General features: G+C 39.5%; 1 protein-coding gene across 1 annotated transcript in view; it reads right to left on the bottom strand.

Annotated features, from left to right (window-relative positions):
- The window catches only part of rnf19a (ring finger protein 19A, RBR E3 ubiquitin protein ligase), a 28,036-nt gene extending 8,956 nt beyond the window's left edge, over nucleotides 1–19,080 (bottom strand). The window contains exons 1-2 of the mRNA XM_085261493.1: nucleotides 18,929–19,080; nucleotides 760–1,636 (exon numbers count right to left, since the gene is read on the bottom strand). Of these exons, the coding sequence (XP_085117619.1) occupies nucleotides 760–1,367 (608 nt within the window). The 5' untranslated portion in view covers nucleotides 1,368–1,636; nucleotides 18,929–19,080. The remainder of the gene's footprint in view (nucleotides 1–759; nucleotides 1,637–18,928) is intronic.
- Between the last annotated feature and the right edge of the window lie 220 nt (nucleotides 19,081–19,300).

The raw sequence follows: 19,300 nt of genomic DNA, 5'->3' as shown, positions 1-19,300 counted from the left end.
GAAGCACAAGGTTACAAGCTAGCCAAGTACAGCCAATCAGGAGAAAGAAGGACTTAATTGTACAGAAGCTAAAACGGCGTGTTATTGGCCAGTAGAGGACATACAGTGCACAGGCCAGTGAAGAACAAGTAAAATACACCTGATCCAACCATAAATTAGTTCATGTATTGTTCAGACTGTTATACATGCTCCTTCATTTGTGGCTATATACTGAATATTTGCTCATTTACAACCTATTTGCAGTCTGAACACAGCGGGCATCATCATAAACTGACTGCTCGCTGCTTTTGACTGACAGAATAAATGCGGCTATTATTGCTACGAGTTATTTTTAGCCGAGACATCAATGCAGAAGCTGGAGTAAACTTCACAGGGTCAGATTACAGTCTTGAAATTTCCTTGATCTTCTGCCTTAGTGTGTTATTTTAGGAGTTGGGCACTGGTTTAATCAAAGTTACAGAAGATCAGGCACATCTCAGGTAATTAAAACTAAGATTTTGGCCCATATGAATTTGCAGGTTTTTCAGGATAATATCACAGGCTTAAAATTTTGGAAGCTGTCTGAAATTTACACGTGCCTTGTTGTAATTAGTGCTGCAAATCTCAACTTTCCTTCCTACTCTTCAGTTACATTTGAATGTAAATCTAAAAGCCTTCATTTCCCAAGTTTTTGCCTTGTGTATTATGTTTGAACTACACCAACTAGTCCTGTGTGTTATTCACTCAGGGGCCATCTAATCCCTCAGCTGTGGTTCTTACCCGCAGTCAGGGGCTGGGCACCAGCGGCAGTCAGGTTCAGCCACCAGCCACCTCCTCAGCATGAACTCCTCGTACTTGTCCATGAGGGCTCGGTCTCCCAGGATCATCCTGATGTCGTGGGGGTTGAAGCGCTCAGCACACTCGGGGCAGCTGATGTTGACTCGTGACTCTGAGATCTCGATGCGCAGATACTGTCGCAAGCAGTCTGCGCAGGAGCGGTGGTGGCAGGTCATGATGTCTGGGAAGTGATCGCGTGCGTGGCGCAGTAGGCACAAAGGGCACTCCAGCAGCTCTGACGAAGACCCTGGCACTGAAGAAGTTGACGCTACATCTAATGGAGAGTTGGTTGCAGTTTTATCCTGCAAAGTCTCTACCTGTGCAGTTTCGAGGCTGACGACACCATCCACCCCAACTTCAGCTTGCAGAGCCTTCGCCTTGCGCTTGGGGTCACGTTCGGGCCGGCGTCGGCGCCCAAAGATTGCATGGAGAGAAAGACGGCGCTTCTTGGGAGTCTTTCTAACTGTGGGGAGGCTAACAGAGGAGCCAGCAGAGTGAAGATCTCGCTCTGAGCCTGTGCTGCCATGATGCTGCTGGTGCAGGCTGCTCATCACGCCAAACTGGGCGCCACTGGTGCTGTGACCAGCAATTACCACATTGGGATCGGGGATTAGAGATGGTACGGAGAAGGAAGACGGAAAGAGGGACTAGGGTTTAAGGAAGATGCTCAGGAAATAGACTGCTATCTAGGACATGGTGGCAGGAACCTGATTTAGGAGGTGTGCAGGTGTGTGAGATGATCTGCCCTTGTTTTAAGTCACACCAGTTTAAGGGGTTCCTTTATGGCCAAGATGAACAAGTTCAGATGTAGGCCACAAACCTGAGGAAAAAAGAGAGAGAGGAAAATATCAGGTGCTGTGCTGAAGTCAAATGCATTAATTTTTAATTATCTGCTGCAAAAACAGAACCACTTGGCTGCAAAACGAGGCAACACTATTTCAAGATGCAAAACAACCATCCAACTAAAGAGAATCTTAAAAGCAAGACAGCCATCCGTGAGGCTGTTCACTGGCCTCTGTGTTAAAGCGTAACCACTTCTTTGACGTTTAAGAGTTTTCTGGCAGACTGCAGGCATTTTCTCAGGCGTGTCTTCTGTGCCTCTGAGTGTGTGCATGCTATTATTCTCACATAGCTGCATGCTTTCCCTCGAGTGTGTATTAGTCAAGTGTAGGCAAAACAAGACAAATCCTGCGTTTCCACCATAGATCTCAAAAGCAGCCACAGCTGTGCCTGTAGTTCTCTGCAGCCTCACCTAGCCTTAAGTACTTTCACTGCTTGTTTGCACAACTTAAGCATAAGCTCTTCACCTGTAAAAGCAGCGTGAAAACACACTTGTGGTGGATGTGAAGGGTTTAAGGGTCAAAATAACAGGCATAACAGAGGCGAGTCTTAAATTTCATTGACTAATCCAATCTAGCAAATGAGATCAAAAATGCTTCATGAAGTTCTTTTAATCCTAACCACCTTCCACCTGACCTGGCCTATTTTTATCCAATCCATCCAACACAAAATTTACCATGATTGTTTTGCTTTCAGCAAAATATGCATGCTCTTCTAAACACAATTTTGTTTCCACACCTTTATCTTCTCGCAGTATTTAAAAAAAAAATACATGAATAAATAAATAAATAAATAAATAAACAGAATTACAGAAATCAACGCTTTCCAAGTTTGCCCTCACTTGACATGTCCTATATAACTGTGCTCATGTTTGTATAACTGTGCTCATGTTTGTATCATGAATTGCAAAGTATTTTAAAAACCCTAAAGCAATATAAAGGACAAAAGGGATTTCTACTGGCTGCTGCAGGCTGCAAACTTGTGTTTGCCATTAGGGACTAATTTCAGGAAAATTCCAGCGGGAGCCAAAAGGTGACTAATTAACAAGCCTGTTGCAAATCTAAACTGGGACAAAGCAACCATATGCACTCTCGTAACCTACAAACCTCAGTCTGACTGGCTGCTGTTTTTCCACCTTTAAGTACCATGGCATGTAGGCCGAAGTCAGCATCAACTACTTTAATGTTGGGGAAGGCTAAAAAGAAAAAAGTCTTTAGTTGCAGAGCCTGAAACCAGATTCAGTTCGGCACCTAATAATAATATACACTCAACTAAATTAATGTAACATTTTAACACTTTCAGTGAATCTGGTTAGTGGTTTGATCACGAGCTTGAAGCATTTTAAAAAGGCCATTAAAAGATTATAAATGCAATAAAATTCAGAAATGCGGTCTTTCAGGTGCTCACACTCAGCTCTGACTGACAACACCCAATAAAATCTGCAAACATCCAAAAAAAAAAAAAAAAAAAAAAAGATGCTTGGATCAAATGACTCTTGATCCCAAACTGCCATTTTTATCTCCCAGTTTAGCAGCAGGCAGGTTCAAAAAGAAAAACAAAAAACAAAAAAACAACTCAAATGCATCCCAGTAGCCTTTTGATGCTGACTGAAACTAAATTCGGCTGACTTTTTGCACATCTACAAGCTCTAAATACAGCCAGTAGTCTGCAGACAGTGTCACGGCATAAGAGTCCCATCTCTTCAGAGACAAATATCCTGAAACGCACGTATGAACATGACAGATGTATGCAATACACTGGCAAACGCACATCTGACAACACATAATGTATTAAACCAGATGCAGGACTGTATCTTTATTACTGTTGGGACAAAACTGATAAGTACCTACCATTAGCATATGCCCTCATACCTAATGGCTACAATGCAAATGTTATTATAATATAAAAGACTTTAATTATGGTTAATAGCTGCCAGTTTTATTTACACAGCCCTTCACCTGCAGTTAGATGCTCCTTGCACATTCCCAGTTGTGTCATTAACATAATGAATAATGTAAATAAGGATAACCCTTAGTGCATAAACGTTCATATATATTAATGATAAGCTGCTCCTTCTCACACACACAGCAAGGGGGAAGTTACTTTGATGTTTCCGTTGTTGGGAAGCTTTTACTGCATTACTGTAATATAAAGTGTTGCCATCAACTCAATGAATAGTATTTTATTTCACTTATCTCTTGGCAGCTCTACATATGTGTGTGTGCGTGTGTGTGTGTGCGTGTGTGTGTGTGCATGCGTGTGTGTGCATGCGTGTGTGTTGAAGAGGAGAAACTATGACCGTAAATGACAGCAGTATGCCGCAGTCTAAAGACATAAAAATCTAACAGATAAACACCAATAAATATTTAACTGTTCATTGTTTTTATCTGAAGTCTGTTGCCATTTGTTAGTTTAATAAGTAGAGTTATATATGTTTATCTGATGTACAAGTTTATTACACCAATCAAGAGACTGGCTGGCAACCCTTTGGCAACCTCCGGTCATTAGGGAAAAATGTGTAGTGGTTGCTGGAGCTTGCTGGGTGAAATTGGCTGCAAAGAGGGTGCTGCCTCTGGTTATTGCTTTGGTTGCTCGCACATTGCTGTGGTCACCTGCAGTTTGCATGAAAGATGTCAACTTATCTGCAGACACCCACAAGCTAAACAAGGTGTGGTAGTGAGACAAAACGTTTACTTTCAAAGTAAAAGTTGTGCCCTCCCACTGAAACCAACATGTATCAAAAACAGTGCAACTTTTACTTTAAGTTTAACTGTAGCCTTTACTGGTTTGCAATGCACTCTTCAGAGTTTCACTATTGCTTGGTGAATATTTCCCAGATGGGACTGCTCTCCAGGCCTACATAAATGGGGCTTTAGTAACTTAGTATTTACTTACTAATAATTACTAACTTTTGACTCATGACTGGTGGTTGCCAACTGGTCTCTAGACCTGTGTGACTGAAGCCTTCAGTTTACGTGCACATCAGCTGTACTGATGTGTGAAATCCCCCACAAACGATAGTTTTCTCAGCACTAAAATCCACACAACAATATTTGTGTAATGGTGGGCTCAATCTTTTCACTGAAATCCATGTGGAATCATCAAGATTTGGTATAAAATAACCGGTCTCAACAAATTCATCACTGGAGCCTTTAGAAATAGAAATGTTGAATTGGTCCAGCCTTAAATGTTAACAACTGTTGTCATCATATGACACAAAATATAGAAGTATTTCTTTCTGTTTTAACCACTTGGTTGAGGTCAATAATTAAACTTTATATTTGTTAAGTACAGCACTTCAGGTTGCTAGGAAGAAATTACAACAAACAGACAGTGTGCAGAAGACTAGACGTTTCCAGCAGACATTTTTTCTTGACCTTACCTCATAAGTATTTTTAATGTTACGCTAAGCTGTGCATTTAACTGTCACATAAAGATAAAGGAGAAAAAGCGTGCCAACCATAATTGCATCTCATTAGGCTGTAGCATTGCAGCCAAAGAATGAAAGTTGTAAAGAAGAATACACCTTAACTGGTGACTCCATTTTTTTTTTTTTACTTTCTTTAAATAAGAGATTCTGCATTTGAAATTTAAACTATGAAAAGCTGCTGTGTGCAAGGTGACACATGCACAGTGTGTCACTGACTAACAAAAGCAGTAAATCTTCCATATATAGGGCTTTGGAGCGTGATGTCACGGGGGTGGGCGTGGAAAGGATTTTGGCCCGATCCGCCATTTTGGGGGTCTAGCGCAAGTGAAAAGGGAGCGAAGGCACACACAACAGCCATGGTTCGTATTTGCTGTGTGGTCGGCTGCAATGTTCGATCGCACGACCAGCAAGAAAATAAGCTTGAAAAGGGTTTATCTTTTCATTCTTTCCCAACCTGGAAGCAACATGAGGCAGCTCGTGTATCGATGTTAGCAAACGAAGGCGTCCAGCCTGGATAGCAGCTGTGAGACGAGCTCCAGTTCTCTTCCATCTCCAAATATCTGTTGGTGCTCCAGACAGTTTCATTCCGGTAAGTTCTAAATATGTTCATATCACTCTTTATAGCCTATTAGTTTCATTTTCAATGCACTCTGAGCTCATAGCAAATTAGAACAAACATCCTACTGAGTGATTTTGCAGAACTACCGTCTATTTATAGAGTTGCTAATTATTTGGCATTATTGCAGCAAACCAGCCTATGAAATGGATGAAACATCGTGACTGGGTCTCAGCGCTACACGAGGGACCTGCTTCAAACAAACCACCATGCCAATCAGATTACTTCTTCCATGTGAGGGTGAAGAGGTGACCCTCCTGGATAAGATGGTGAAGGTTTGCTGCGTTTGGTGAACAGTGTGATAATAAAACCAGGGAAGAATGAAACCTGCTCCTGTTAAATGTTCTTAAGTCTTGTGCTGTTATTTTTTCAAAAGATACAGTAAATAAAGTAATGTTAGTAGTGGGTGATATCATGTAAACACTCATGATTTTGTGTAAACATTTTGTCATTTGTAAACTATAAATGACATGGATTCTACACTGTTACTGATGTGATGCTCTATAAGGTGGTTTTAATAAAATAAAATAAAAAGAGGCAAAAATTAGTTTGTTTCTTTATTCAACTTTTGAACAGTGGGACTCAGTCAGTACATATTCAGTAAATGCAAATTATTTACACGGCAGTGCACTACAGGCATACATCTAGACTCCTCCACAGTAGCAGGTGGGATTTTCCTTTTTTGAGGACGGCTTCTTTTACCTGTCACTACGGATGGTCTGTTTATGTTTTGATCAAGAGCCTTTTTTTGGGCAGCTGAAGAGGAGAAGTCTATCTTATGGCCAACCTCTGGCTGTATCTTGGTCACATTACCCAGCAAAACCCAGTAAGCAGGTTAATCTGTAACAGTCCTTGTGCCACGATCAAGACTGTTGCTTCTACTTTAAACAGAAGAGCAGCGACATGGCTGCAGTTCTCTGCGACTCCGGCCATACAGCTGCAGTGGGCGACTTCAACCTTCCCTGTGATGCTCACAGTGACCCATGGCTGCAATGCTGGTTCATTCAGTCTTTGAGAGTGCAGCACCTGAAACACACACAGACAAAGTTCATTTAAAGACAAGAACTATGAGCCATGGCCGACATAAATGTGTTTTATCTACTTTATCATAAATGTAACAAAGTGTTTAGAAAGTTAGCACATACATGTGATTTTTCATTTCTTTATGTGTCCATCGCTGCATGTTAGTGTAAATCTGTCTGTTCTCTGTCAGAAACCTGCCTGCAGAGAATGAACCTAAAGTATGTAATGCAAGGATGTCATCACTTTAGAGATGGGGAAAGCATAAAGTGACAATTATGAATCACTTAATATGATAAGGAGATTCTGCAGGTCATTAATCAATGTATAAAACTAAAATAAAATGTATTTTTAGTGACACAGGATACAAACATGGAAGCAAGATGTATAATTAGGATTATTTATAATAAATATGAATAAATTAGTGCAATTTCTTTAACCATAAAGAATAACTAAATCCTTCAGGACAATGTCACATCAATGCACTGAACTCACTGTTATCCCTCTAACAGCCTCCACATGTTCTCACTGTAATTTCCCCTCATGAATGAATTTATGCTGCACTAATGTGAATGTTTGCAGGGAAATCAAACGCATTTCACACGCAGTACTCGAGCTGACTTACCTTTGTTTGAATGACGACTTGTACGCGCTGACTCCACAGACAAGGTACGAAAATATGTCAGGCTACGTCAGTAGCGCTAGGTGTTCGGGGTTTCTACTCCACGGCTGTATTTCATACGGGTCCACATTTCCAATGCACGCTATTTTCTGCAAGTACCGCTGCTTCGCCTCTGGACGCAATCGGTCTCTATACAGTTCACTCTCTTTTGAGCTGCTTTTAAGCATCTTTCTTGTAGTCGTCGTTCCAACACAGTGTGTTTTTTTGATTCGTAGACCCCGAAAATGGCGCTGCGCTCCCACAATGCATTGCGGCGTGACGTCAACTCCAAAGCCCTATTAGACTAGGGACCCTGAAGGCAAGTTATCATACAGCAGGCGAACCGCAACATGGGAAGCACAAGTGTAGGTGATGCCTGAATCCTGCAGTCCTACATTATAACACAATGTAATGACACACCAGGCGAAGTAACCAAGACATGGAGCAAGAGGAAATTTTTACCAAGACAGAAGAGCAATTTCAAGCAAACCACAAGTCAACGTGAAATTACACCCTCAGGCATAATTAAACTGGAAAATCCTTCCTCTTCTATGTGCCAAGCCTGAGCGGGACTTTCCATGTGACTTAGGTCAGTATGCACGATTGTGCGAGCACACGCACATGCATGTATTCAGGTTTTGTGGCTCAGGGGCAATCACATGCAAGCGAGGCTTACACACTGGGATGGTGTCCCAGTTCTTGAGACAACCTCAGGGTAAAAATCCTATTGAGATAGAATAAATGCTTTCAGTCTTCAGTCAACTCTTAAAGGAAATCGCCAAGTTCGCATCAGCTCATGCAGTGTTATGACTACCATCGTGAGATGATTTAATCCCATGGTTTTCAAATGAAGATGCAGGTCAGTGTAAGGCCACATAGTTGCCTTTCATTTGGAGCCACACTATAATTTGTGTGTCAAAATGAAGAAGGGGAAATAGCAGTAAAAAGTGTCACTTGGCGTTACCGCGGTAATGGTTTTAACACGTAAAGCTCTTGAGACCAGAGCAATAACATGTTGGCTGCTGAGCTGCAATAAAGGAAATAAATCCAGGTTTCTCTTGCCTGTAATTTTGCAAAGAGACAATTAGGTGCACAGCCAAACTGCAATGGAACATTTTACGCTGTTGCCCTGTGAGTGCATGCTGGCACATCAAGCCTCAATTTCATAAATACTTTTGGTCATTTTTGAACTATTGATAAGTTATAAACAGAACCCCTGGCCCTCGCCCAAACAAACATCCTTTTCCAACCATTTCCAGTACCATCATTACAAAGTGTTTCTTCCACTTCCAAAGGTAAACAAGTCCATCAGCTTAAAAAAAAAGCATCTAACAGTCAACATGTCGCTGATGATGATTCCATTCATTTAATACCATGTGCTGACCCGAAAAATCACCCTGATCTATTCAGCGGTAAGGTCACACCAGTGGAACGCTTCATCCCCTCGAATCCAATCAAAATGTCACCACTGGTTTTACAGACATGTGGACAAGCTCTAATCTAATGTACATATTAACTGATATTAAATGTTTTCCATATGATATAATATTTTTATTCCAAAAGTAGCTCTTAAACTCAGATAAAGTGAAAACAACAGGACACATATCAACCTCACCAGAGACCCAATGATACAATATTATCACATTTAACACACAGCAGAATATGAATTTTAGACTGAATTTTGATATTAGCATTGGAATAATATTTTCATGTATTGCAAGTTATCACCTTTTATCAACTTCAATTCATGTCCTTGGAGTTAAAGTTTGTCATTATCTGTGTTATGTAATAAGAAAGTCCAGCGTCTCTTGTGTCTCTTTCTTCAGTAGCTCTTATTGCTGTAATATTGCTTTGTGAAAAAGACAGAATGACAAACGGCTTCACTAATAACAGTCATAAGCATTGCCTGCGCCTGACAAACCGAAGTGTTTGTATTACAGTCTGGACTACTGTAGTACTGCAGGTATTTTGAATGTGACACACTTGACTTATAGATTTTGGGTCATAAGCTGCTTATACAGACTTGGACTGCACTGATTCAATATTTGAATCCAATATCAGACTCACGAAACTAGATCAGATATCAGTGACAATGAAACAATCCACAGGACAACCCTTTCTAGGTAGTTAGTACGACACTTTCTCTGCATTTCAGTATAAGCCTTGCTCAGAACCCATATGGAAAAGATATATATAAATCTTATAAAGTTTGTATCTGTCTTGTATGAAATTTGTATGAAAAGCATACAAGAGTGAAAACAGATATAAGATCCCTTGAAAAATTATATAATGAAACTTGTATGTTTTGTATACTTACTAAAAAAATATATGAAAGTAATGAGAAAGTGCCACTTTCATGAGTAATCACATATAAGTTTTTACTATTTCTTTTCCATATGGGAAGTTTTTACTGCACTTACAGTAACATAACTTATTGCTGTCAACTTGATTTATTTATTATTCCACTTGGTCACATGAGTGCCGCTCAACAAGCTGTATACTACATACAAGAAGAGCCATAATGCTTTATTTATGACACCATGATCTGTTTGTGTAGATAACAAAAGAAAAGGGAAAAAAAAACCCATGAGATGTGGACTGGTACATATATAGCACGGTTCTACTCAATTTGGGCACTCAAAGAGCTTTCTGCTACAAGCCTCATTCACCAAATCTCACACACATTCATACTATACTAGGGCTGCTCAATTAATCGAATTTTAATCACGATTACGATCTGGGCTTTCAACGATCATTAAAAATGACTGAGCCGATTATTAGCCCCTCCCTCATTTATCCGCGACACCTTAAAGGCCGGTCCGTGAAAATATTGTCGGGCATAAACCGGTCCGTGGCGCAAAAAAGGTTGGAGACCGCTGATTAAGAGGACCCGAGGGAAGCTCGGAAAGCTAAGCAGAAGTTATTTGGAGAGGAGAGTGACTGCCGTTGGTTGAAAAGAGAGGTAAAAAAAAAAAAAAAAAAAAACTTCAGTGGTGTTGCACACTATTTTATATTATTTTTTAAAGTCATTGTTAACCCTTTAAATCCGGTCAGAGCAGCACGCTCCGTTTTGTGTAACTACTTTTAAATCCCTGTAGAATCTGAACCACGTAAGCTAGCGCAATAATTTGTTTTGCATATGAAACCGGGGGAGTTGTACTTACAACTTATGCCATCAGCTTGTCCTCGGTCACGGTTTCCTTCCACATATAGCTTTGCAAAAATTGCATAAAAAGCGCTTGCAGGAACAAAAACATAATATTCCAGAAACACGCTTTGCCGATCCGATCAGCTGTTCATAACACTTCCCACAGTGAAACAGATGTCAGCGCGAACTGTCTCATGTCCGCCATTTCCTGGCCGAAACCGGAAGTGACGTCATTTTCGCGGAAATTTAGTTTTTTACTTGTAGACCTTAAAAACCTCTACTGGTCATGTTTGACTTTTCTGAATAGTTTCTGGGATGCTTAGAACTCGAATTGCACTGCTGGAAATAGTTTATTTTGATGCACCTGCTGTTTTCTTTGCAAATTTGCATCATAGGATTGTTTTTTTTGTTTTACCTGCAGTGTATATAAAAATTGGTGTATCTCCAAAATAAAACTATGAAGACACTCAAAATAAATTTCCTGTTGTTGTAAACTATTTTTTGCAACTTTTTTGTATTTAAAGTTTTGAGGGATAAACCTCTTAAATTTCTCCAAGTAGAAATATATGTAAAAAAACAAAACAAAAACGATTTTCAATTTTTTTGTAGTTTATTGCACTTTTTTGCAATTAATGTAGTTACTATGGACTTAATGCATACATATTATTAAAATATGGGCTATAACAGTTATTTAGCAACTTGAAATGCTCCCACAAATGGCACTACAACATGTAAAAAAATAATATAAGCTCTGGCGGACTTGGTTCTATAGTAGGTCTTAAAGGGTTAAATAAATATCGTCAAATAATCGCGATCTCAATTTCAGTGAAAATAATCGTGATTATCATTTTTGCCATAATCGAGCAGCCCTATACTATACTACACTATACTCTACTGTATCTAAGCACTTATACCCAACATTCGGATACACTCACACACCAACATTTTGCTCAAGGGTAAATGGGCAGGATGTGCCAGGGATCGATGCACCGATCTTCCAATTGGTAGAGGACGCGCTCTACGACCTGCGTAACAGCCCCCACCTCAAAGATTTAAAAATAAATAAATACATACAGCATGAAAAGCGCAGACAGTGGACAATGCTGATGGACCAACAACTGGACAAGCGACAGACCGGTTGTACCACATAGTTTTGACACACTGCAGGTGAATGGGCAGTTCAAAGCTGCCCACAAACTGCCTGCTCACTGCCATCGTTGAACCATAATTACCCCAAACGAGGTGCACTCAGACTCAGAGAGGAATTTTGTCACTTATTTTACTAATAAATAACAATTTAGCTAATATTTGGGGCACATAAATCTGTAATGTTTGCTGATGGACAGCACACTAGACACTCTAATAGAAATACTGTGTTGATTAAACTGGCATTTATATATCTGTTTCACTGAGTGCCTAGCTGAATTCTCTCACCTCCCAACCCAGAGTCACACACCCTTCATAATGAACCAGAAAACATTTGTTTTGTGCCTTGGGAATCTAGGCTAACATAATTACGGTCCTGTACTTTAAACAGCTAAGCTGTCAACCCAGATGTGGCATTTCCTGTATCATGAATTGGCCAGTTTTTGTTTTTATAATCTACTTTTTCTATTTTTGAACCGAACCCAGTCCGTCACATTTCGGCTCTCATCATCTGACGCCCGTCTCATGTTGATTTAAAATAGTTTGCACTTGACTATGGGTGCTTTTTTGGTAATGTGATAGCATTATGAGGAAAACCTTTGGCGGTGAGTTTGGTGAGTCTATATTTAGGTAAAGATGATGCAAGCTCCCTGGGATATTGATAAAAATACTTTTACCATCCCAGACTGGAAATAAGTGGCTCTGAATGTTCCTCAGAAAAGTGTTTATCACGTACGCCAACTTCTGGTTACATTCCAGCTTGAGGACAGATTTCCTGATCATGACAATGCATTCAAAGTTCATGGCGTGGGGCCAGGGGACAGCCCAGAGACTAGATGACAAACGCTATAGAAAATCTATTTTTTGTTTTACATAGCTGTGTTTACATATCACACCAAGAAGAAATAATTTAACTTTTGTACAGCTGTCACTGCTTCTATCCACGGGATCAGACGCATGGAAGCAAATTCAAACTGGTTATTGTTCAATTTCCCCGCACTCATAAGGTGTAGGCCAACTTTCTCTCAGCTGGACATCGAAATAAACCTGAAGGGTAATGACTCTATTGAGCCCATTATTTGCCAGACAAATATAATAATAATAATGTCTGACATTAAACAGAGAGTGGGGACAGGCTGTACATGAGCGAATGCCTCTGATGCTGCACTATTTACTAAACAGAGTCACAGGCAACAGGGCGAGGTACTTTTCCACTGTATCTGCTACACAGTGATGAGACAACAGCTTCTTTTGAAGTGCAATGATTGCGTAGCAAAACTCTATCATGTCATTATGACATTCATCTTCATGTATCACCATGGAGACAGCAGGGAAATATGACTTTCTACCACCTAGGACAGGAAGTGCTGATATCATTTTCCTATTTCACAAAGGGATATCTATTCATCTCTGTGAGCTTCAAACAAAGATAAACGAGAAAAATGAACCATTTAAATTTCACAAGTCAAGACACAAAACAAAAGACATAACTATTTGCAAAGCTACATTATAAACAAACTTTTCTTTAAGCTCTACATGCCAACACATTGTAATATAAACACAGTAAATAATAAGGCTGTGTTATAAAGAATGGACATTAGACACTCTGAGTGAGCTCTGCTTCATCCAACCATAAACGGGAAATAATGAACCCAACCACGGAGCTGTTGTGCATCGAGCTTTGCGTCAGCACGGTTAATGCCATATACCGACTGAAATCTTAAGCATTTCCAAACAGAGCTGAGAGCAAATTTCTCTCTGCAGCACAGCAGGGTTGTGAACTCTGCCATCATAACCACAGGGTTGTTGAAGAACTTTCCAGGCCTAAACTCCCCTCTGATCAGGCTTATGGTTAATTTACAGTGCTATGGTTGTGTCTCTTTGTGGAGGTATTGGTCTACAGTGGGCCTCTGGAGAGGGGTTTTCACCCTTAGCAAGCATGCCCTCGTCCAGTCCTCCATTAAGCATCAGGGAAATATGTATTTTAAAGACGTTAAAAGGTTTGTGTTAAAAGCCTGAACGAACAGAACCAAATAAAGTTTTAAAAGTAATAAAATAAAGAAATAACCAAGTAAATCTTGTAACCTAACAACATTTACTTTAGTTGGATGTTGACAATGCCCATCTTTGGCTTTATGCCGCTGCTTTTCATTTCACACAAACAAAACTGAAATTATGCCTGCCAGAGCCTGCCATGTAGCCAACGCCGCTGTCAGCATTTATACTTATGCATGGTTTGCCCGCACTGCCGCCAAAACACTGGTTAGCAGTGGGATATCTCTACTCGAGGTGATCCTTTCTCTTCCAGTCAATTAGAAAAATGGCAGAAGAAGAAACAATGCAATCAATCAAAAGGATATAAATACCATCACGAATGCCAAGTTGCTTGGTGATTTCTATCCAGATGCTCTGAAAATTCAAGTGTTAACTTCCAATAACGTTTGTGAAATTTGTGGTTACTTTCACAACTGACTGGCTATGGCAATGCACGTCTGTGTCACTGGATGCTGTGTACACTTCAGTTTCCAACATGACATATACTCCAAAGTAGGGCTGCCACGATTAGTCAACTAGTTCCGATTACGTCGACTATTAAAATCGTCGACGACTAATTTAATAGTCGACGCGTCGTTTGAAGCTTTGTAAGATCCCAAAAGACGCAGGAATCAGTAGTAGAATTTAAGAGTGTAATAACGGACTGAAACAGAAGATGGCAGCACTGCATGTACAAGGATGCAAGCTGCCATTAAACCCCGAAGAAGAAGAAGCTGTGTCCCAGAATTCATAGCGCGGCCCAACGCATTTGTCAACAATGGTGGCAGCTAGTTAGTTTTAATATTACTCTTATTATTCTTTCTGGGTCACAAAATAAACATTTAACATGTTTTCAGGCGAGAATGTAGCTGTGTAAACCTCAAATATCTGCTCAGTTTATCAGGACACCACATATTTTCAAAAGCGCTCCGACGTTTTCTGAGACGTCTGTTACCCACCAGCTCGATAGCTAGCCGGGGTTCAAGGCTCACTCGAGCCTGTGAGAACACCGGACTCCCGGCAAATCGTTTTCAAACCCACCGCCGTCTTTCGCTACTCAGGTTAAACATTTAATATAAGTCACTTAGATAACTTAAAAATGTTATTGTTTGGCTTTTTTTTTTATATATTTTATTTGTTCCTGAGTAAATCGGTTTGGCTGAGAAATAAAGTTATAGTTTTTACACAGCTGAATAAACGTCAAGCAGACAACTGATTATCAGAAGTATGAGATACTCGAGAGTATACTCCGGTGTCCTGTTATATTTTAGATAGCAAGGAGCAGACGGCTGAGTTTATTAAACTCCACCGAAACAATCTGGAGATGTCATTAAAATTTAATAAACTATCATCTTGTCTTTATTTTTAGTTAGCGCATACCTTAAACACTTCAAGCTGTAAGCTAATGATAGTTATATAAGAGCAGATGCATGCTGGTGCAATAAACTGTATGTTTTACGTCCAATGGATGCATGATCTGATTATTCGACTAATCGTAGAAATAATCGGTGACTAGTCGACTGTCAAAATAATCGTTTGTGGCAGCCCTACTCCAAAGTAACCACATTATCAGATAGATACAGACACATATGAGCTACGACAGACGCGAAATGTTCAGCGAGCAGATTTTTCAAGAGATCACTGTAACAAACGTGATACTTGCATTCAGTTTTAGTCTCCAGTTAACAAAGAAACCAATTCGCGTTTTGTACCTCACTCCTTAGCTGGTGTTTGAGGGCTAGTGGACATTTGATGCTCTGACTGCCTAAGTAACTCTCTAATCTATCAGCCTGTCACATGTCAATCAATTATATCCATACCATCTCTTAGTTTGGACGGGGACACACCACCTTTACGTGGCCAGCTGTTATTTCACTGGTTGTCACCTGAAATCGCTGAATATCATTATCCGCGTCATTTCTGGTTGCTGCTAGTCACATCCTGTGTCGCCGCCCCTTTAATTCTCAAATATGAAACCGCAGTTAAATATCACCCAGGTCTTTATTTTAGAAAGTACCTAAAATATTTTACAGTGCTCAAAACTGACACAGTGGTGTTTGACTTATGCAAATATTTAACAAGAAAACAGCTGTTATACTTAGCAACCAGAGAGGAAAAAGAAATACAAACTTTAAAATAAACCTACTTCAAATGAATGGCAGTGTTCTTCTATAGTTGAGTCACACTCTCTTAGGAAATACAGCATATTTACTAGATGCAAGTCATGTTCTTCCCTTTCTTTGCTGATGCATTACCATCATTACGGGTCAGTGGATTTGTATAAAGCCATTGGCAGGACATGTATTGTGCCACAATGTGACCATGATTGGAAGCAGAAAGGAAACTTTTCAAGGGAAAAATAATAACTATATAAATAAGAGAAAAAAAAAACCTCCTTGTGCTGAATTCACTAGACCGGTGATGCTTTCCTAAAGTGTTTGGCATACGTAGGTCGATATTTAGGATTCCAATTTTTGGTCCACTGTTAGTTACTAATTTATAGTTCAATAATGACTTGTTGTCTGAAATCGAGTTATTCATTCAGTCTTAACTGTCCTGCTCTTCTTCCTCCAAGAATACCACAGAAGCTCATGTACCCTCTAAATCATCTGAGTTAACAGCAAAGTTGGTGATGAAGACATAATGCCAGCCTGATGTAAACATTACAAAGCCAAAGTCTTACAGCAAGTGAAAGGGCAAACACAGATGTCATGAATGATGTCAAGAGATTCCCAGGAACGAAAGTCATATTTTTTGGGGGCCAACACTCATTACTTTAGGGCAGAACAGGAGACATTAGGGGAATCCACTCCTTCAGTTCTCCACATTGTGCATCTCATCATCAATACATAACATAACAGTCCCTCCACTGTCCGCTAAAGACTTTTCACTATAAACAGCAGGAAGCAGATTGGTGAATTTATGGGGGACGGGGGACAGCACTAGCTATTTCTGTTCTACAATGAAGGAGGAAAGAAACCCCCATAAACAACGACTCACAATTCACCAGCAGAGATGAGGCTCACTGTGCAATATATGCCATGGACACACTGATTTCACAGCCTCTAAATTTATTTGGCTGAAATTCTACTGCCAAAGTCTACTAAAGCTACAGTAGAAGGGATATAACAGAACTAAGCTGAAGATTAAAATATGTCCTGCTTTAAGACCAGGATGAGTTTTATGCACATTTACTACGATATTCTTCAGAAGTCTATTTTATGTTATCTGGATTCCTGGTTACATAATCATAAACACAAAGATAAAGCTGTAATATAACCTATTACTGTTCCCACATAACAAAAGACTCACATTTTAATCATTTGTCACAAGCAGAAAACCCTAAAAACCCTATTAACCCTATTTGACAGTAAAAAAAAAAAAAGATGTTTAAATATTCTCTGTCAGTTCCCAGCACATACTTATTTGCTAGTTCATTCAACAAGCCACAGAAAAAGTCAACATACGTGTATCATTCTAATAAGATAAGAGGGAATACTGCAATAGAGCAAATGTTGCTTCAGCTCAAGGGTCTTCTGTGGCTCGGCCACAGGTTACTAATAAAATAAAATAAAACCAAGAAGCTTTGAAGGAGTTTCATTTCAGCAGATTTGACAATTTGAGACTAGTCATCAGCTGAAACCAGTTCTTGTTTTCTGTCCCCAAACTTGGTTAGCTGCAAATAAAAGTTAAATGTATTATATCATAAAAGTACAAGAAGAACATTTTAACCTACTTTTTAGAAACCACCAATACACCTGTCAAGGGTTTTACCTAGCTAAGAATGTACTTTTTATTAAAGGCAAGGCAGGCGAGGACACAATGAGTCGGTGTTACCTTACCTGACAGAAACCTAAGGTGTTCTGATCATGTAATAAGGAAAAATGCAAATCATGCTTGAGTAAATAAAGTTCTCTGATGAATTTCCACGAGGGGCTGACCTCTATTAGTCATCTCTTTATTTATTTATACATTTTTTAAAAACAGATTTTCTCATCCGAAAATAGCAGGTGCATAAGATATGTGTAATATTTCTTTTAAAACAAATTCCTAGTTTCAAGAGATGTAAACAATAACATATATTTATGTGTAACATGGCAGTAGTACTACAGCAACAAAAAAGCTGACTAACCAAGTCACTTGTGCCGCTGAAAGAATAGTAAAGTTTGAGTTTCTACATTAAAACACCGAACTGACCAAGTTTTCCTAAAGCTACAGCACAAATGGTTTGGTTCTGTGTACAAATCCCAAATCTGGAATTAATTCTGTTCAAGTGAAATGCTACAGGGGATCAAGAGCAAGCAAAAGCACCGTGACTCACTGACGGAAAGCCCCAGTGAAGATGCCCTGAATTTATTTAACATGCATGCTTTAAAAGTCAGCACAGCCATCGAGGAAGGACTGAGCAACTGATATGCTACTACTAATTAAAACAGTGATACAAAGCGACAGCAGTAAACAATGTACAGAAGTATCTGTATTGAGATCATAATGTAATAGTTAAATTGATTTTACATGCAGGTTACTTAGTGTAAAATCATTAACCTTCCCCCACAACCCCCAAAACAGAGAAGTAAACCGTCTTCACTTATAGATATATATACATACATACACACATACATACATGTATACTATATATGTATACATATATATTAGCCTAAATGTCTAACAAAACACAAAAGCAGAAGAACTTTGGCTAAAGTTGCATATTTTCCGAAAGTTCAACTGTGGCCACGGCTTTTAGAGCCCTAAACTAAAAGCTGGAAAGACCCAGCTCTGTCAACTTATTTTAAAAGTAGTAAAAACGTTCATGCATGAGATACCTTACTCGTCGTGTGGAGCTCAGCGCAGAAACGATCTAATATTGTTTACAATTTCCACTTGGCTAACCAGGGTTAGCCTGCTAGCTACGGGTGGCTAGTGACTTAACTTTAATCGCCCAAAGAGTTGCTGAGCAGCTGAGCCGAAGCCAAATGCTCACTCACTAACAAATACTTCAAGTGGGTGGTTTATATAAGCACCCCTTCGCGCTCGTAAACCTTTATTTGGTGTCGGATAAAGGTTTCTGTCGACCACCACTTTAACAAGGAAATTTTACAAGCTAACAAAGCTAAAAAAAAAGAAAAAAAAATTGCTAGCATCCCAGCAGCCTCGAAGAGAAGGAAGTTCTGATCTTACAAAAGCTCAGCTGGTTCGAGCTACGAGGTGAAAACTTACCGTCGTACAACCTCCCCCTGATTTTCCTTTACTTCACAGCTGAAGTGTACACCGTTGTCTCCATTTCGCAGGAAGCAGTACCTGAAAATGTGTAGCAGCAGAAAAAACCTGGCAGGACAGCCGAGGTACATTCCCCGAGTCTGATTACCGCGGTCAAGTTAAACACCAAAATAAAACAACATTCAAACTTCCGATATGTAATATGATAATTTCACAATAAATGCTTTTCACGATAAAGGCTTTTCTAATAAGCGGTGGAAGAACCGATGTAAAGCAATATATATATATATATATATATATATATATATATATATATATATATATATATACATATATATATATATATATATATATATATATATATATATATAT

This window comes from Mchenga conophoros, linkage group LG22 (assembly GCF_057382185.1).
Source record: "Mchenga conophoros isolate Kocher_MC1m ecotype Shallow Benthic linkage group LG22, M_conophoros_male_GT1.1, whole genome shotgun sequence".
Classification (NCBI taxonomy): domain Eukaryota; kingdom Metazoa; phylum Chordata; class Actinopteri; order Cichliformes; family Cichlidae; genus Mchenga; species Mchenga conophoros.
Note: the sequence above shows the minus strand (reverse complement) of the source record. Positions and strands in the feature narration are given on the sequence as shown.